Raw genomic sequence first — 20332 nt, 5'->3', positions numbered from 1 at the left:
ATCTTTTTACAGCACAACACCAAAGAGCCAGCGATTTGCTTTTGCATTGGCTTTTTCCATGGATGAAGTCAACAGGAACCCTGTTCTTTTACCAAATATCTCTCTGTTTGACTACATGATGTTTGGTTGTAAAGCACTGTCGCAATTCACCACCCATAATCATATGATCATAAACAACGTTAGCCTTAATTATGACTATTCAGGACATCCAAGTGTACAGTGTCACTTACAGGACCAAACTGGGAAACAACTGCAACTATGCAGATATTATTGGAATTCTTCACGACTCATAAGGTGAGAGTTTTTGGAGTGGGAATTTTAATATCATGTCTCTTTTGGTACAATTCAGAGATTTCAAGAAGAGATTAAGGAGGATAATTACCTCATAATTATATTGATCTATTTGTTCAAGGGTCTGAGTATTTAGAGACATGATAGGTCTTATACATGTCCTTCTTTGAAATAGAGATGAGGGAAGATGTAACAGCTAATTGATTTTTCTAGAACTCTCTGAAGAGAAATGTGTTTACAAGTTCTTAAATATTCTTGCTGCCTCATGCTGCTAACTGTGTCCTAGGTCTTTCTGCTTACATTTGGGCCTTTCAATCTTGTCCTAAGTGATCATGAACAGTTTCCCCATCTATATCAGATCGGCCCTAAGGACATATCTTGAGCCCATGCCATGGTCTCCTTCATACTTTATTTCAGATGGAACTGGGTCGGGCTAGTCATCTCAGACAATCATCAGGGCATCCAATTTCTCTCTTATTTGAGGAGAGAGATGGAAAAACACACAGTCTGCTTTGCCTTTGTGAACATGATCCCAGTCAACATGCAGTTATACTTGTCAAAAGCAGAAGTGTATTACAACCAAATCATGACTTCTTCCACAAATGTTGTCATCATTTATGGTGACATAGAGTATACACTAGCTTGGAGCTTAAGGAAATGGGCATCTCTAGGTATAAAGAGAATATGGATCACAACCTCCCAGTGGGATGACACTATAAGTAAGAGGGACTACACACTGCACTCATTTCATGGGACTCTTACCTTTGAACACCATCGTCCAGATATTTCAGGTTTCAAAAAGTTTGTCCAAGCGTTGGATGCTATCAAATACTCTAACAAATATCTTGCAAGCCAGGAGTGGATGAACTTTAACTGTGAAGCCTTGGCATCTAAATTTAATTCACTGAAGAACTGTTCAACCAATGCCACATTGGAATGGCTAATGGAACAGACTTTTGACATGGCCTTTAGTGATAGCAGTTATGCCATATACAACGCTGTGTATGCCTCAGCCCATGCCATTCATGAGTGGATATTTCAATATCTAGTTCATCAGGAAATAGGCACACTGAGGAACATCAATCTTATCTGTTTGAAGGTACTGTTTATTATATTGGAAAATGTTTAATGTCATGAAAGACATACTTTTAGAAGGCTCTCACAGACACAATCTGAGTTTATTAGAGTTTATAAGAAAAAGAAATATAAAGCTTGATAGGGTGAAAGAGGGAGAGAGGGGGTAATGGGAAGGTACAAGTGAGGGGATCGCAATTGGAATTAATATTAATAAATTATTTAAAGAAAAAAGAAAAGAAATACCAGTATAAATGCAAAATACAAAGGTATTAGTGTGGTAGGGAATTTTGTTTATGATGCCTACTGACTTTGATACAAACAACCTTAATATCATCACACTGGTCGAAACTGGAAGTATAATCAGTGTTTGCCAGTTAATCTTCTCCATGTTGAGAGGATAAGCCCTTGTTCATGAATTGTCAAATATGTTGTCATGACTTTATGGATTGTTTTCTCAAGTTTTTTAAACTGATGCAACACCCAGTGTAGGTATTAGGATGATTACTTGGGTTTGTGAGAGTAAGTACATAAGAAATAGTGCTGGAATTCAATTCACTACATACATGTTTGTTCATAAGTGAAAATTTATAATTATCATTTTCTATATGTTTATGTTCTTCCTGTTGTTTGACATTGCTTTACATATTTGTGTTGCTGTTGCTGTGTATAGATGTTTCTATTCCACCTGCCTATCTTTCCAATTATCTCTGGAAGTTAACATAAATTTTTGTAGGCAGCACTGTCTTTACTATGTGTGTTGCTGTCTGTCTGTATCTTTCCATGAGGATTTGTCAGTGAACATGTTGTGAGGTGACTGAGTGTGTATTTTTTATGTTTTGGTCAATGTGTTTGCTTGTAGGTATATCTGTGTTGCTTTGTATATGTGGGGTGTATGTGTGTGTGTGATTTTATGTATGTATGGCTTTATACCTGCCTCTCTGTGTATGTTGGATGGGACCATAAATTTATCTTTCTGTCAGTGTCATGCTATGTGGTTGTTTTAATCTCTTTTTCTCCTGAGTACCTGTCAGGGAATGTGTGTGAGTGCCTATGAATGTGTTTTATACTCTTCTACATCTGTATGTTTCTGTACCTGTGTGCGCTTGTATTTTTTAAGTTTGGGGGCATGTATACATATTTCTGTGTAAATAATTGTGTTCCTGTATTGTACGTGCATTCTCTAAATTAAGGAACCTCCCTATGTGTAGGAATGTGTGTATCTGTGTGTGATAATGTGTGTGTGTGTGTGTGTGTGCCAGTGTGTCTGTGTGTGTTCATACTGTATATCTGGTTTTGTTCTGCAAGTATGAGCTACAAAATTCTAGGAACATTATGGTATTTTAAAAATTAAACTAAATTATTTATTCCCTTTATATCCTGAGGTTAAGCTCTTCTATCAGATACTCCAAGTCACACTTTACATCCATCCCCACTACCTACTCCTCAAAAAGTGAATTCCTCACTCACCCAAGCTCTTCAAGTGGCATCAGGGCTGAGCATTTCTTCTTCCCCATGGCCATGCGAGGCATCTCCATCAGGTTGTAGTGATCATAGAGATGTCAACTGAATCCTAATCTGACTCCTGCTCTCTCATAATTATTGGGCACACATGAAGCCTGAGGTGCCCATTGGCTTTATATGTGTACGGGTCCTAGACCAAATCTATGCATGATCATTAGTGTGTATTTCAATCTCCACAAGCCCCTCTGGGCCCTGGTTAGTTAGCTGTTTTGGCCTACTTGTAGAGCTCTGTTACTCCCAGATACTTCTTCCTTTCCTCCCAACTTGTCCACTAAATTTCATACCCTTCACCCTGTGTTTGGCTGTGAATCTCAGCATCTGTTTCCATCACTTCTTGATGTATCGTCTCAGAGAACAGCTTTGCTAGGCTCCCATGTGCAAGCATAGAAGATTGTCATTAATAGTGTCAGGGTCTGGCTTTTTCCCAAGGCATGTTCGGCTGTTGGTCCAGGCATTGTTTGGATATCCCATCAATCTCACTGCTATCTTTGTCCTTGCATTCTCCGTAGGCAGGGTAAATTTTGGGCTGAAATTTAGTTGGGTTGCGTGGTGTTCCTCTCCCTCCACAGAGTGTCCTGTCTAGTCTACATGACCCTTGCTACTTGGAGTCTCACATAGACTCACTCCCATACCCTCCCAGAAGCCTACCATGTCTTAGTTCTCCAGATGGTCACAGAGATGTTAATTTTATTCATCCAGTTGCTTTAATTGATATTTTGTTCCTGGATACATTCATTAAATTTCTCATTAGGATAAAGTCAGATTACACTGTCTGGCTTCAAGAAAAGAATTATGCACTACAGTATGCTATTTCTAGTTCAGCTTTATGACATTCTGAGGAATATTCACTTCACAAATCCTGTTGGTGACAGAGTGAATATGAACCAAAGAGAAAATTTGCAGGAGGAATGTGACATTTTCTATATTTCCAATTTGCAACAAGGTCTTGAAATTAAGGTGAAGATTGGAAGTTTCAGCCCCTATTTTCCACATGATCAACAGCTCCATTTATCTGCAGAGATGATGGAGTGGGCCACAGGAAGTACAAAGGTAGGTTTGAACTGATTGTACTGATTTATCTGACTGGCCAGGAAACACTGTCATGTGTGTACATTCTAAATTAGTGAAATAAAATAGTCAGATAAGGGATCAAAAAGTGTCCTCTTATACTATGTTTGTTATGTTTGCTTTTGATGTGATATATTTATTAACTCTTTGAACATTCCATAATTCCATACAGTTACATTTCTAATATCAGTGCTGTTTCTGGTTTTTAATATAACTATAATACTGTCCTTTATTACTGTGTTATATTACTTTTTCTAAAGTGAGCAATAAGTTCTTGACTCCAGTCTTATTACAACACAGTGATTTTTACATTTCTGTTGGATATCTGGCACAGATGTCTAAGATATTGACATTATTGTAAGGATGGAGTAAGGAAAAATAGATAAATCATTCATTTTATTATGTAATACTGTTTAATTATTTTACATTGGGCTTCTAAATTCTAAAGGCTTCTATATATAAATTTATTTTCATGGACCATGTTAGAGTTTTTCTAATATTTATAACCTTGGTTTTTATTCAATTAATTATTTCTTTAACATATTTATGAACAGTTTACCTGTATATATGTCTATGCAATACTGGCACATATAATATACATGGATTCCAAGAAGGGATTCATATTCCTGGGAACTTAAGATGGACTTTTGACAGAAAATGGGTTTTCAAAGTCAAACTTGGGTCCTCTTCATGAGCAATAATTATTAGTGACAATGTACAATCTCTCCAGCCCTAGAGAAGAAATTTTTAACCAGAAGAATCTTGTTTAACTCCCTGAATTATGGTATAGTGAATTCTAATCAATAATGGGATTTCATTTTTAATTCTCTGTATTATGTGGATTGTTAGTAATACAAATTTGACTTTAAGAAAAGAAATTTCACATGATATATCTCTGAATAGTATAGGTATGAGTTCTGATGTGGATGATGTTAAGGTATTTACCTCACATTACCCAGTTTCAAAGTTCATTGAATTTTAAATGATTCAACTCCAAGAATGTCTTCAATTTTCATATAGAGTTATATGTCATATTGCTCAGAATATATAAAACTGATAGCAAATTATTCTCTTCAGTGTGATGAGAAATGTCTATCTAAGAAAAGAAAATGTGAGCTAAACGTGTAGCTACTAAAATACATGTGAATTCTACGGTAAGAAATGAAAACTCCTGTTTGTTATAACCACATTTAAGGACAATATTACATGAACAACCACTGGAAGTGTATACAGAATGCACAATGCCCTGCCCCCAAATACATATCCAAAGGGAGAAAAAATAAACATAAATATGAAGATATGGAAAGAAAGAACATGACTCCAATGTTATAGAATTAAATAAAAGAATGTTCAATGACATATTAAGCTAAAAATTAATAATAATTGTAAGAGGATTCAGGATAGCAGCACAGACAGATGGCTGTCTGATCAGAGAGACTGAATCAATGGGACTGGGCTGAGAGATTCAGAACACCAGAGCTGGAGTACCCTGCGTGAGAGGGGTCCACAGTGTCTGGAACATGGGTGGGTCTGGCACCAGACCATATAAACTGGTCCACAGAGACATCACTGTTTAACTGTGGGAATAACCCTAGGACTCAGGGTCTGGATGTCTGCCTGAGATCTGCATCTGCACTTTACATCTCATACTTTGTTTCTGGGAGTGAACAGTGAGCTGGAGGGCATCAGAGTCTGTTTATTCAGGTTCAAGTGAAACTGAAGGGTTTGGAGCGCAGGAAGATCTGACCTCACATTCCCTGACTAATACAAAGAAATATCCCAGGCACAGGTGTGCCACAGGTCTTCATTTTTATGTTTATTTTTTCTTCATTGAGATATGTATATGGGGGAGCCCACCTACACTTAGGCCTGGACTCTGCATAGCCACACAATCTCAAACTGAACTGTGGGCTATAGGTACCAGAGTCTAGGTCTGATACCCGAGGAGAGACATGAAGGTGTGTACCACCAGTTGATCTGTCCTCAATTCAACAGCCTAATGAAAGGACAGTTCCCAGGTCAAAGCAGGCACAAACAAAGGAAGGGTCCCTAAACATTAGCCACAAAGCTATAAGTGGACAGCACCCTAGCTCTCTGTGTTTGGTCAAGCAGTGGGATGCAAGGTACCAGTTGCTGGGCCTTCGTAACCAAAAGGAAAACTCACATTGTGGACACAAGTGCACCTTTTCAAAGTTCCACCTGACAATCCATGGAGAGTTCCCAGATCTGAACCTAGGTCACCTGCATGACTCAGGAAATGGTTCCCTGATACCTACTAGTGAGAGGTCTCCAAATAAAGCCACTCACCTATGACCTGCTCTCGATGGTCAGAAAAGGACAATAGAAACTACAACCACACATAAGACACAGCAGGATGACTAAAGGCCAATGGGTCAAAACAAATGATAAGCATCAAAATAATATGGCATCTCCAAAACCCAGAGATCCAAAAGCAATAAGCCCTGAAACCTCTAAGACAAATGAAACAAAGAAAATGGCCTAACAATCACTGGTCATGAAAATCTTTATTATTATTATTATTATTATTATTATTATTATTATTATTATTATTACTATTATTATTATTATTATTATTATTATTTTGTTCAGATTACTTCTCAGTTTTTGTTCCCTTGTTTGTCTCCTCCCATTCCCCTCTCCCTCCCTCTTTCACCCTATTCCCATCCCCTAGGATTGTGACAGAAGGAGCCCCCTCCTTCACCATATGGTCACAGCCCATCAAGTCTCATCTTGGCACCCTTTCTATTCTTTCTCTGAGTGATACCAGGCCTCCCTACCAAGGGGAAGTGGTCAAATATGGGGATCCAGAGTTCATTTCACAGTCAATCCCCACTCTCCACATGACTGTGGATAATGCCCAGTCCCTTGGCTAGATCTGAATAGGGGTTCAATATTTACTGCATGTGTTGTCTTTGGTTGGTACAGTAGCTTGAGCAGAGCCCCCTGGGTCCAGATCTACCAATCATGATGTTCTTCTTGTAGGTTTCTAGGACCCTCTGGATCCTTCTATTTCTCTATTCTCCCATACTTCTCTCACCTAGAGTCCAAACAAGAGGTCCCCACATCTGACCCAAACTCCTGGTATTTGAAGACTTTCATGGGACATCACTGTTGGGCCACTGCATAATTATTAGTGAATATATGTCATGTGTGTCTTGTTGGGTCTCAGTCAACATACTCAATAAGATCATTTCTAGTTCCATCCATTTGTCTGCAAACTTCAAGATTTCCTTGTTTTTAAAAGCTGAGTAGTATTCCGTAGTGTAAATGTACCTCAGTTACTTTACCCATTCTTTAACTGAGGGACATTTAGGATGTTTCCAGGTTCTGGTTATTATGAAGAAGGCTGCTATGAACATCGTTGAACATATGTCCATTTTGTGTGGTGGAGCATTGTCTGGGTATATTCCAAGAGGGGAATACCTTGATTTTGAGGTTGCACTATTCCCAGTATTCTTAGAAAGTGACAGATTGTTTTCCAAAGTGGTTGTACAAGTTTCCACTCCTACCAGCAATGGAGGAGTGTTCCCCTTTCTCCACATCCTAGGCAGCATGTGCGGTCATTTGAGTTTTTGGTCTTGGCCATATAGATGGGTGTAAGATGAAATCGCAGGGTATTTTTGATTTGTATTTCTCTGATGACTAAGGATGTTGAATATTTCTTTAAGTGTTTCTCAGCAATTCGAGTTGAGAATTCTATATTGAATTCTGAGACCCATTTCTTAATTTGGTTATTTGGTTTGGTGGTGTGTAATTTCTTGCGCTCTTTATAAATTTTGGATATTAAGCCATTGTCAGAGTTCTGTAGGATGTCACTTTGTTCTGTTGACATTGTCTTCTGCTTAAAGAAGCTTCTCAGCCTCTTCAGATCACATTTATTAATTGTTGATCTTAAGGCCTTGGCAGTTAGAATTCTGTTCAGGAAGTCTCTCCTGTGCCAATGAGTCCCAGGCTCTTTCCTACATTTTCTTGTAACAGATTTACTGACTCTGGTTTTATGTTGAACTCTTTAATGTACTTGGACTTGAGGTTTTGCATGATGATAACTATGGGTCTACTACATGTTTCTACATCTAGACATCCAGTTAGACTGGCACCATTTATTGAAGATCCTATCCTTTTTCCATTGAATAAATTTGGCTTCTTTGTCAAATATCAAGTGTCCATATGTGCATAGATTTATTTCTGGGTCTTCAATTTGATTCCATCGATCAACCATCCCATTGCTATGCTGATACCATGGTGTTTTAATTATTGTTGCTCTATAGTACAGTTTGAGATCAGGTATGGAGATTGATCCAGAAGATCTTTTATTGTATAGGATTGTTTTAGGTATTCTGGGTTTTTTGTTTTTCCATGGGAAACACTGAGAAACACTTTAAAATGCTCAATATTCCTGGTCATTAGGGAAAGATAAATGAAATCACATCTGACATTCCATCCTACACCCATCATGATGCCAAAATAAAAAAAACTCTAGTGGCAGAAAATGCTGTCAAGGATGTGGGGAATGGTGAACACTCTTCCATTTCTGGTGGATGTGGAAACTTGTACAACCACTACAGAAATCAATCTGGTACTTTTTCAGAAAATTGAGAATAATGATACTTAAATACACTGCTATACCACTCCTGGGCATATACAGAAAAGACATTCAACCATACAACAAATAAATTTGCTCAATTATGTTCACCACAACGCGAATCTGGAAACAACCTAGATGCCCCTCAGCCAAAGAATGGATAAAGAAACTGAGGTACATTTACACACTGGAATCCCACTCAGCTTTTAAAAACAATTAAATCTTGAAATTTGCAGACAAATGTATGAAATTAAAATGATCATCCAAAGTGAGGCTACAGAGACCCAGAAATTCATGCATGGAATATATTCACTTACAAGAATATATCAACTCAAAATTGTTGTCCTATGAGAGGTTTCACCAAGCAGTAGATTAGCACAGATGCTGGGACTAGCTGCTGGACACCTGGTGAAGTGCAGAGAGTGGTATGGAAGAATGGGGAGAGTGGACAGCTCATTCTCCACAGTTGTGTACAGCAGACTCTGCCTCTGACATGAACTATACTTACACATATTTGATCACTTCCTTTTGGGAGGCCCTTGGGCACACAGAGGAAGGAGAAGAAGGAACCTGGATGAAAGCATGGGAACATGAAGATACAAGTAAGTAGTAAAATTCAGCATGTGATCTGAATTAATGATGTCAAATTTGAAAAAAACAAAATGTAATTATTTTGTAGCTTGCACTAATGACACACCTAATTGCATGAGTGCTCATAACTGAGCTTCATCCTACATTGAGATATATATATATTTTTAACTACATCTGTACCACTGGAAAGATATATGTCTTTGAATCATGAATTCCTTGGGCATCAGTTTATTTTTACTTAGTTTTTGGGCAAGACAACATGCTATATTGAGTCCTTTTAAGATAACCATGAAATAAAATTTAAATGATGCAATGGAAAAAATAAAAATTATAACAGAGTTCCCAAAGAATCAAGAGCACAAATCACCTCTGGGAGTATACAGTGACACCTTGAATATTTGTATACAATAAGACACTGAGTGAAGAGTTGAAACAAGAATGTAATGAAGATACAAAATATTGTTAAATAATCAACTAAAATGTAAGGGAACAACATAATAAATCAAATAAAAACATCAGTATTCTCATCAAGAGAACATTTCAAGTTGAAGACTGGATGCAAAGACTTGAAGACAAGACATATGAGTTAGAATGCTCAAAGTGTGATGAACAAAAAACAACAAAGAAGAATGCAATACGGAGGATACAAAGGACATACGATGAACAGAACAAATTTACAAACCATGGGAACAATAGGATAAAAAGGACAGACTAAAGGCACCTACATTATATCCAGTTAAATGTAGCTTTAAATTTCTTAAATAAAACATGATCAGTGGCGATACAGAGAGCACTTATTTATGTACTAAACTCTCAACATCAGAAATGATCCAACTTTGTTTTAGGATGTTGTTTGCTTGATTCTTTGTTTTGTTTTGCTTCGTTTTCTTTTTCTAGATAGGGTTCCTTGGTGTAGCCTTGGCAATCCAGGGATCACTTAGTAGAGCACCCTGGTCTCAGAATCACAGCAATTGCCCTGCATCTACCTCCCTGAGTGCTAGGATTAAAGGCACACATCATCACAAAAAATGAGCCAGACATTGATATACATTATTTAAATTTGCTTTGTACCAAGAAGAGGATATAGAATGCTTCTATATAGAAATCCCCTTCATAGAATAGCAGCACATGAAGAATAGCAGATTCCACTACGAAGACTCTTAAGGGTAGAGCATAACTGTTATGTGTGTCAATCATTTACAAACATAACTGTCAAGGCTAGCTACTATACACACTATATTGATATCTCATAATAGAAGCAAATAGACCAAAGTTCAATAATGAACACAATTACAGAAATTCATGTGCACTGAGACAGCACTACAAATGATACTTTAAGAATTCTTTTGTAATTATAAGTAAGTTGAACAAAAGTTTCCATTGCTACATAAAGACAACAGTAGAACAACAGAAAGAAAATCATCTATTAGAAAGGAATCAATATTGCAGTAACAACATGCAGAAATAATTAAATAATAATTATAAATGATAACAGAATTGCAGTAGTCACATTTTCTAATTGAAAGACAATGGCAATAAGAACTGCTTATACGAAGGACACGTTTGATGACTCCATGGGAAAGTCAGAAACTCTTCACATACATGAAGAGAGCTGTTCTATGAGAATAGTGGAAATGCATTGTACTGAGGTGTAATAGAAATTATTAGACAATTATCTCAAAGGTGGATATGTATGGAATAATTCTTGACTAAACACCTACCAAGAGAACTCAGCAACTAAAGAGAAAGATCACTCTCTTAGCAGAACATGACTTGATTCCTGATATGAAAGCACACCTAAACATACATATATCAGTTAGCATTGATCCATCACATAATTCAACCTAATTATAGAATCACAATTTTATCTACAATAAAGAACAAAGGATTCAAACTAGGAAGGCAAGAATGGATGAATTGTCCATGCAGTCAGCAATTTCAATGTTCATTGTCATGCAAATGACCTTCACGTTCAATATCTTATTTTAATTTAACATTTTTTTTATTTAAATTAAACAATCTTTATACAAGTGTTCCCAACATTTTCAGCCCTTGTGGAGTCTGTTCACCTCAGGAGACACTCTTCCCTCCAGCTCAAAACAAAGAAATTCAGTACTTTCTCAAAACAAATAAACCAGGATTTGCCCACTCACCTATTTTTCTCTTTACATTCAGTTTGTCAAAATATACACTGTCAATTTATTGGTAGTCATGTCTGGTATCTGAGTTTCTGGAGAAATTTCCCTGGGTGCATGAGTCTTTTAGTCTTACATTGCTAATCTGTTGCTGTGATTAAATACTGACCAGAAGCTAAATGAGGAAAGTTGATTTGGCTCACCCATGACAGTCAGAGGAAGACAAGACAGAAATCTGTGGATTGGAACTAAATCTAGACCCTGAAAAAGCTCTGCATACTGGCTTGTTCTGCTAGATTTCTCATAGATTCCTGCCTGGTAAGAGCACCTCCCATAGTGGGATGGTCACTCATACGGAATTAACATGGAATGAAATGCCTCACAAATATAGGAAAAGTACAGCCTAATGGGTATAATTTCTCAAGTAATTCTTCTCTGTCTTCTTACTGTACTTGGTGTCAAGTTAACATTCATTAACTAGAAAAGTGCGGCTGAAGTTCTATAGTGCTTGCATACAGCACACCATCAATTCTTGTTCCTACATTTCTAGGAGTTGGGAAGCCACTCAATTTTTCATCAATTTCTTTCCATACATTTCTATGCTTGACACTATACAATGTGCTACGTGACATGTGCTCCATCAGTTCATGTTTATAGAATAAGGTCATTCATAACTCAACAAGCTAATATAATATGTATGGAAGAAGAAGGTAAAAAATCTGATATCAGCATGTGTCTAATTTTTCTCAGATCTTGCCCTCTGTGTGTAGTGCTGACTGTGGTCCTGGATTCAGAAAATTCTGGAAAGAGGGAATGGCCTCCTGTTGTTTTGAATGCAGCCCATGTCCAGAAAATGAAATTTCTAATGAGACAAGTGAGTGTTGGTGCTGTGCAGAAACCTTCACATTTATCATCATCTCCTAACCACTTTGAGATACTTAACTTGTCAAACAACAACAACAACAACAACTGAATATATAATACATATAACTGTCCTAAGTAGGTCTTTGGAGAACTACAAATATTAACAATTTCCTGAATAACAGCAAACAATAAACCCTCATGTCTTTATAGACACTGTGACTCATTTTCAATTAACAAAGGGTCACATTTTCTCAAAGAAAGATTTTGATAATGAAGCCTAAGTGTTCATGAATTTTATAGATTTTCATAATGATTTATCTCTTCTAAAACTTTATGTAGATTAGATCATTAAAAATTTTTATTTATTCTTTTTGCAAGTATATATGTGCCCCTACATGATTTTTGCACACCACATATGTACAGGAGTACATGCAGTACAGATTAGGGCATAAGACATGCTATATCCTGCCATGTCACTGCTGGGTACCAAATACAAGTTCTCTGTTATATTAATATAGAGGGAAAATATTTCTCCTATGATTGTGAGAACCTAAGATAGAGATGGAAGATATTTTGTAATATCCAAAGACCAATTTTCAAATGTCTGATGTTACATAATGCTAAGTATGGTGGGCCTGAGTCTTCAGACATGATTGAGGAAATATGAGGATTCTTGTAATCAATATATTATATATAGTATCCAATTAATAATGTAATAATATAATACTGTTGTAGCTAAGAATAATTTATACAGAAAGAATTCAGTTCAAGTATTAAAATATTATTACCACCTACACAGAAAATATTAGCCACATGATTATTTATTTAGAGATGACTAAATGTAATTAAGCAATGGAAAATTTTTCAAGTATTTCGCCTGTCATCCTATATAATTAAATGAAAGTTCTTAAATGACAGTAGTGGCAATAGAGATGACCCAGAATCTAAATCTCTTGACACTGAGGGTGACGAACTGAATTCATACCCAGGATCCATGTAGAAGGGATAGGCAACTAACTCCTAGAAGATGGCTTCTTACATACATGCATTCCAACATACAACATTCTCTCAAATAAAGTAAACATAATGAAATTGTTTTAAATGTAAAAGCAAGTAATAATAGAGGCTATTAATATTAACAAATACCACAAAGTTACAAAAATTATTTTTATTACTTTAATTAGGGTTACGTTTTAAGGGAAGGTGGATACATGTAACAAATGCAGATGCAGGTGAGGGGCTACTAAAACATATGTAGACTGAGTTACATGCCGTTTTGAGACAGCTGATAAAAGTACTGGAATTGAACTCGGGTTTTCTGAGAAACATTTATATTCTCTTTACAGTTGGCCCAACTAGCCAAGGTATATAAAAACATTCACTAATTATATCTATCCATAAATGCATTCCTCTAGATAAAAATAATGAAATACCTAGAAGTACATCATCACTCTCTGCAATTATCCAATGACTGGATGGAATGTGACACACATATATTACAGTTGCCATTCTGGATCTTGCAACTTGTGAATGGAGTACTATAGTAAAATATAAACTATCTTGGGTACCACTATTGGAATCCTTGTGTCATCTTGCTCATGTTGTTTACTCATGTTTATTTCACCCTTGGGTCCACTCACACAGTCTGGGTCTCATAGAGGTGAAAATAAGGGAGGAGGAATTAGGTGAATGATTCCACACAAAATTAGGATGAAAGGTTTTAGTGCTCAGTAAGTACAGAGTTTTCTACTTTCAATTTAATGTAGGTGTTTCCCCTTAAGAAGTATAGGGCTATATACTCATACAACTGAAAAAATTGTTATTTAAGGTTTTTGCAGTTTTCAATCACTACTTTTATATTCATATGTCATTCAACTCTCACACTCTACTACAACCTCTTTATAACTCCAATAAAACTCAGATTCATAAGCTTTGTTATTACTTCTACATTCCTACACAAAACTATAAACCACACATACAAGCTTCTCATTCCATTCAGGTTAGTGTTCTTGGGCTAGTGAATTGAAACTCAAAAATTTGCAACAGTTTTGGTCCCAATAGAAGGCAGATTCCCATTCTGTCAGAGAGGCAACAGTGATAAAACAGTCGATGACCTCCGGAGGCAATGAAAGTACAGAATTAAGGATTTCAAAACACATTCAGGTATACCATCATTAATGAATTTCCCTTTCCTGAACTCAAGAGTCTAAGTCATTTTAGTTTGGCACTAAAATTGATGTAATGAAATTGTACGTACAGACAACATTATATATGATATATCATCAAGAAAATTCAATAAACACAAATATGATTGGTTTTAATTTAAAGAGAGTGACTATGGCAATTAAAATCATTGTTGTGCAACAATGACCTTAAATTGCATAATCACTATTAAAATGTGCATATCGCCATGCTTCTCTAATATGCTATCAATAAAATGCTGAAGCAGCACTAATAAAGTCTCCCTTTCTCCATCAGATGTGGATCAATGTGTGATGTGTCCAGAGGAGCAGTATGCCAACCCAGAGCAGAACCACTGTACAGACAAAGCTGTGGTCTTTCTCAGCTGTGAAGATCCATTGGGTATGGCTCTTGCCTTAATAGCCCTGTGCTTCACTGCATTCACTGCTGTGGTTCTTGGGGTCTTCATGAAGCACCATGACACTCCTATTGTAAAGGCCAATAACAAAACTCTCAGCTACCTCTTACTTATATCTCTCATGTCCTGTTTCCTCTGCTCCTTGCTCTTCCTTGAGTGTCCAAACACAGCCACCTGCATCCTGCAGCAGATCACATTTGGAATTGTATTCACTGTGGCTGTTTCCACAGTTCTGGCCAAAACAATCACTGTAGTTCTCGCTTTCAATCTCACAGGCCCCAGAAGAAGGATGAAGTATATCCTAATATCAGGGGTACCTAACTACATCATTCCCATCTGCTCCTTATTCCAAGTAGTTCTGTGTGCAATTTGGCTAGGATCTTCTCCTCCATTTGTTGATATGGATGCACAGTCTGAGCATGGCCATATCATCATTGTGTGCAACAAGGGCTCAGTGACTGTATTCTACTCTGTACTGGGATACTTGGCCTGCCTGGCCATGGGAAGCTTCACTGTGGCTTTCCTGGCAAGAAACCTGCCTGACACCTTCAATGAAGCCAAGTTCCTGACCTTCAGCATGCTGGTGTTCTGCAGTGTCTGGGTCAGCTTCATCCCTGTATATCATAGCACCAAAGGCATGGTCATGGTTGCTGTGGAGATCTTCTCCATCTTGGCTTCCAGTGCAGGGATGCTTGGATGCATCTTTGTTCCTAAATTCTACATAATTTTGTTAAGACCAGAAAGAAATTCTATCCAAAAAATTAGGAAGAAATCCTAGTCCTAAATTCATACAAACTACAACTGACAAACAATGGCACGGCACAACCACCAAATAGAGTTGGCAGTGCTGTATCTATATGTTTTTATATAGTCTCACACTTTTTTCTAACGGTGATGCTAGTCAGTATAAAATTTACTAATGTTATCTACTTTTTTCATATAATCATGTGATAAACCTCTTTTTATGAAACTGAGCTTTTTGGCATGTGTAGAGTGTGGAAATATTCTATTCTGATCTAACATAGAAAATGTTCTCAGTAAATTCAAAGTAACCTTTAAACTTGGATGAATGAAAGACTTTTATGACAGTTCAATGGTGAGAAGAATATACAAGGAGATTAATAGAGTGAACTTTTGTTTACAGATGAAGTTGAAACGATGTTCCCCTTTCAGGGGGAAGGTAAAATGCTCCTATTAGTGTTATATGAGCTAAAGGAATATAACCTAAAAGAGAGTAATTTAATTACCAAATAAAAAAGTTACACAAGATGTATTGATGACTTACTAGTTAATAGTATGTCTTACTTTTGTAGTGGACCTGATTCAATATCCAGCCAAATCTTGAGAGAATGATTATTCCAACCAGTTGTAACAATAGCCTCAAAAAGAAAATCAAACTGGTAAGTGAAGGCTTTCGTGGGACATGCCCCTTGGGCTAATATGCAGATATAAGTGAGTATATACCATTTGAGTCTTTCTGCTTCTGGGTTAACTCACTCATTATGATCATTTCTAGCTCAATCCATTTATCCACAAATTTCGGGAATTCCTTGTTTTAAGTAGCTGAGTAGTATTCCATAGTGTATATGTACCACAGTTTCTTTATCCATTCTTCTAAGACAGAGGGGAGGACATTCTAGTGGGACTCTAGATGAGAGAAGCATGGGAGAATGGCAAAGGAGAAGGATCCAGAGGGTCCTAGAAGCCTACAAGTAGAACATTATGATAGGCAAATTTGGGCACAGGGGTCCCTCTCAAACTATGGCACCAGCCAAGGACAATACAGGCGGTAAACCTTAAACCCCTACCCAGATCTAGCCAATGGACAGAACACTCTCCACAGTAGAGTGGAGAGTGGGATATTACTTTCTCACATACTCTGGTGCCTCACCTTTGACCATGTCCCCTGGAGGGGGATACCTGGTGGCACTCAGAGGAAGGGCAGCAGGTTACTAAGAAGAGACTTGACACCCTATGAACATATACAGGGGGAGGTAATACCCCTCAGGAAAAGTCATAGGGGAGGAGAATAAGAGGAAAATGGGAGGGAGGGACGAATGGGAGGATACAAGGGATGGGATAACCATTGAGATGTGACAAAAATAAATTAATAAAGGAAAAAAATCAAACTGATGTCCTCTTTTGGACACCATGGTTATATCAATTCATAGGTGTACACAACAATATACTAAGGCACACTAAAACACAGACATGTACACACATACCCACAATTCTAATTACATCATTTTTTTAAATTAATAATACATTACAAAAATTCTTTACTAAGATTTGTTTTTTACTTTTTACTTTTTAATTATATTTCTTCTTTTGCATAAACATTTATATTACTACACATAGGTAAAATAAAGTACATTCATCCAGAAGAACCACAGAACAATAAGGACTATATAAGTGTTACATTGATGGTTTTTGGCTACTTGTATTTGGAAATCTTGACGAAATCATCTTTCCTATATTGATACATCTAAAATTTTCATGAAAATTAATATTTTTCATTTCTCCTTTCTACCAACTTAAAGCACCTATATAGACTGAAAAACATCTTAACCCCTAATCAAGTAAGATTAAAAGGAAGACTAAACTATCTGGTCTCAACCTTATCAGACCCTTGAGGAGGAATAAAACTTAATTACCTCCATAAACCAGAAGTGTAAGTTATCAGCCTCCAAAATGAAAAAGTGATTGAGACAGTCTGCTTCTTGGACAGTCATCCAAAACTCTCTATACCATTGGATTATCATCTTCATCCTTCTGCCCCAATATATGTGTCAGATATATTTGTGGGTCAGGAACTGCTGAGGACTTGCTTACCCTGTCTTGGCAAAGTAAGCCATCAACTCTGCCTCTATCCAGCCTTACCAATTTTCGGGCAGAATTTTGTCTGTGGCAGAAATAAGGACATTGTACACAGTGGCCGGTTTGCCGCACGTGAAACCATCTCCATAAGGGGGTTCTTTGGTGCTCATCATCTTCTTTGAGGTAGGCTGGGTGTTGCAAGTGGGGAATCTGTCTTGTTGTCAAATAATCTTTAAAGTAGTGAAAATATCTTTAAATGTCATATTTTGTTGATCTCTGAGGCTACTGAAGACCTTATCTAATGATATTACTTGATACAAGTGGAGAGGCCAAGGAAGCATCTGGAAGAATGACCTGGACCCAGGGATGAAGAAAAAGCAAGTACAATGTGGGAAACTTGAATGGGAGGAAGCTACATTCTACATTCACTCACACACACACACACACACACACACACACACACACACACACACACAAATAAAAACCACACACATAGCCTGCTCATTCCATTTATGTGAATGTGTTTGGGCTAGTGAATTGAAACTCAAACTTTTACAACAGGTCTTGTCCTAATAGAAGACAGAGTCTCCCTCTGTCACAGAGGCAACAGTGACAAAAGAGATAATAACCTCAGTAGACAATGAATGTACAAAATTATTGATTTTAAAATACACTCAGGTGCAACATCATTAATGAATTTACCTCTCCTTAGCTCAAGAGTCTAAGTAATTTCAGTATAACATGAAGAACAATGTAAGAAAACTGTACTTACAGACAACATTATAAACAAAATTGAATAAAAATAGAAATGATTGCTTTTTCTTTAAAGAGAGTGAGTATGACCAAATAAAATTATTCTTGTGCAACAATGACATGGAATTACATAATCAGTATGAAAAGGTGCATACCGCCATGCTTCTCTAATGTCTTATCAATAAACTGATGAAGCAGCACTAATAAAACCCCCCTTTCTCCATCAGAAGTGGATCAATGTGTAATGTGTCCAGAGGAGCAGTATGCCAACCGAGAGCAGAACCACTGTATAGACAAAGCTGTGGTCTTTCTGAGCTATCAAGATCCATTGGGTATGGCTCTTGCATTAATAGCCCTGTTCTTCACTGCATTCACTGCTGTGGTTCTTGGGGTCTTCATGAAGCACCATGACACTCCTATTTTAAAGGCCAATAACAAAACCCTCAGCTACCTCTTACTTATATCACACATGTCCTGTTTCCTCTGTTCCTTGCTCTTCCTTGGGCGTCCAAACAGGGCCACCTGCATCCTGCAGCAGATCACATTTGGAATTGTATTCACTGTGGCTGTTTCCACAGTTCTGGCCAAAACAATCACTGCAGTTCTGGCTTTCAAACTCACAGTCCCCAGAAGAAGGATGAAGTATATCCTAATATCAGGGGTACCTAACTACATCATTCCCATCTGCTCCCTATTCCAAGTAATTCTGTGTGCAATTTGGCTAGGATCTTCTCCTCCATTTGTGGATATTGATGCACACTCTGAGCATGGCCATATCATCATTGTGTGCAACAAGGGCTCAGTGATTGCATTCTACTGTGTCCTGGGATATTTGGCCTGCCTGGCCATGGGAAGTTTCACTGTGGCTTTTCTGGTGAGAAACCTGCCTGACACCTTCAATGAAGCCAAGTACTTGACATTCAGCATGCTGGTGTTTTGCAGTGTCTGGGTCAGCTTCATCCCAGTATATCATAGCACCAAGGGCATGGTCATGGTTGCTGTGGAGATCTTCTCCATCTTGGCTTCCACTGCCGGGATGCTTGGATGCATCTATGTTCCTAAATTCTACATAATTTTGTTAAGGCCAGAAAGAAATTCTATCCAAAAGATCAGGAAGAAATTCTAGTCTGAAACTCATAGTATCTGAACTGCAACTTACAAATAATGGGTCTACACAGCCACCAAATATATGGTTGCAGTACAATATTTTTTGTTTTTAATATGACTCTCACACTTTTTCCTAATGGTGATGCTAGTCAGTATCATATCTACTAATGTTATCTACTTTTTCCATATAATCATATGCTAAACCTTTCTTCTCATGAGATTTATATTTTTGGCATGTGTACAGTGCAGAAAAGTCTTTTCTGCTCTAACATAAAAAAATTTTTTACAATAAACTCAAAGAATTCTTTAACACTTGGATGAATGAATGACATTTTTTACAGTTTAATATTGAGAGTAAAACGCAAGGAAATTTTAGAGAGTGAACAGTTGTTTACAGATGAAATTGAAACAATGTCCCTCTTACAGGGGGATGGTAAAATACACCTAACAGTATTATATGAGTTAAATGAATATTACCTAGGATAGGGAGTAATGTCTTAATTAACAAATAAAAAAGTTACAAAGATGGATTGATAACTTACTAGTTAAGAGTATGACTTTCAATGGTAGAGGACCTGGTTCAATATCCAGTCCAGTCTTGAGAAAATGATTATTCCAACCACATGTAATATCTCCAAACAGAAAATCCAACTGATGCCTTCTTTTGGACACCACGGGTATGTGAACGCATAAGTGTACACAAAAATATTCTAAGACACACACTTAAATACATACATGTACATACATGCACACAGATATGTTAGTGAGTCAGGAACTGTAGAGGACTTGCTTCCCTTGTCTTGGCAGTTTTGCCATCAATTCTACTTCCATCCAGACTTACCAACTTTTGCGCGGAATTCTGTCTGTGGCAGAATGAGGCAGAAATAGGTCTTTTTGCACAATGGC

The 20332-nt window shown here is 37.2% G+C and overlaps 1 protein-coding gene across 1 annotated transcript; it reads left to right on the top strand.

Moving 5' to 3' along the window:
- Positions 1-817: 817 nt before the first annotated feature.
- LOC311590906 (vomeronasal type-2 receptor 116-like) lies at positions 818-19445 on the top strand (the record flags this gene model as incomplete). The annotated part of the gene is made up of 4 exons (XM_084770200.1): positions 818-1390; positions 3712-3939; positions 12037-12160; positions 18547-19445. 4 exons carry the CDS (start codon positions 818-820, stop codon positions 19443-19445), a joined length of 1824 nt encoding a protein of 607 aa, XP_084626326.1.
- Between the last annotated feature and the right edge of the window lie 887 nt (positions 19446-20332).

The sequence above is a fragment of the Acomys minous genome (genome assembly GCF_964271855.1).
Source record: "Acomys minous genome assembly, chromosome: 20".
Taxonomy (NCBI): Eukaryota; Metazoa; Chordata; class Mammalia; order Rodentia; family Muridae; genus Acomys; species Acomys minous.
Note: the sequence above shows the minus strand (reverse complement) of the source record. Positions and strands in the feature narration are given on the sequence as shown.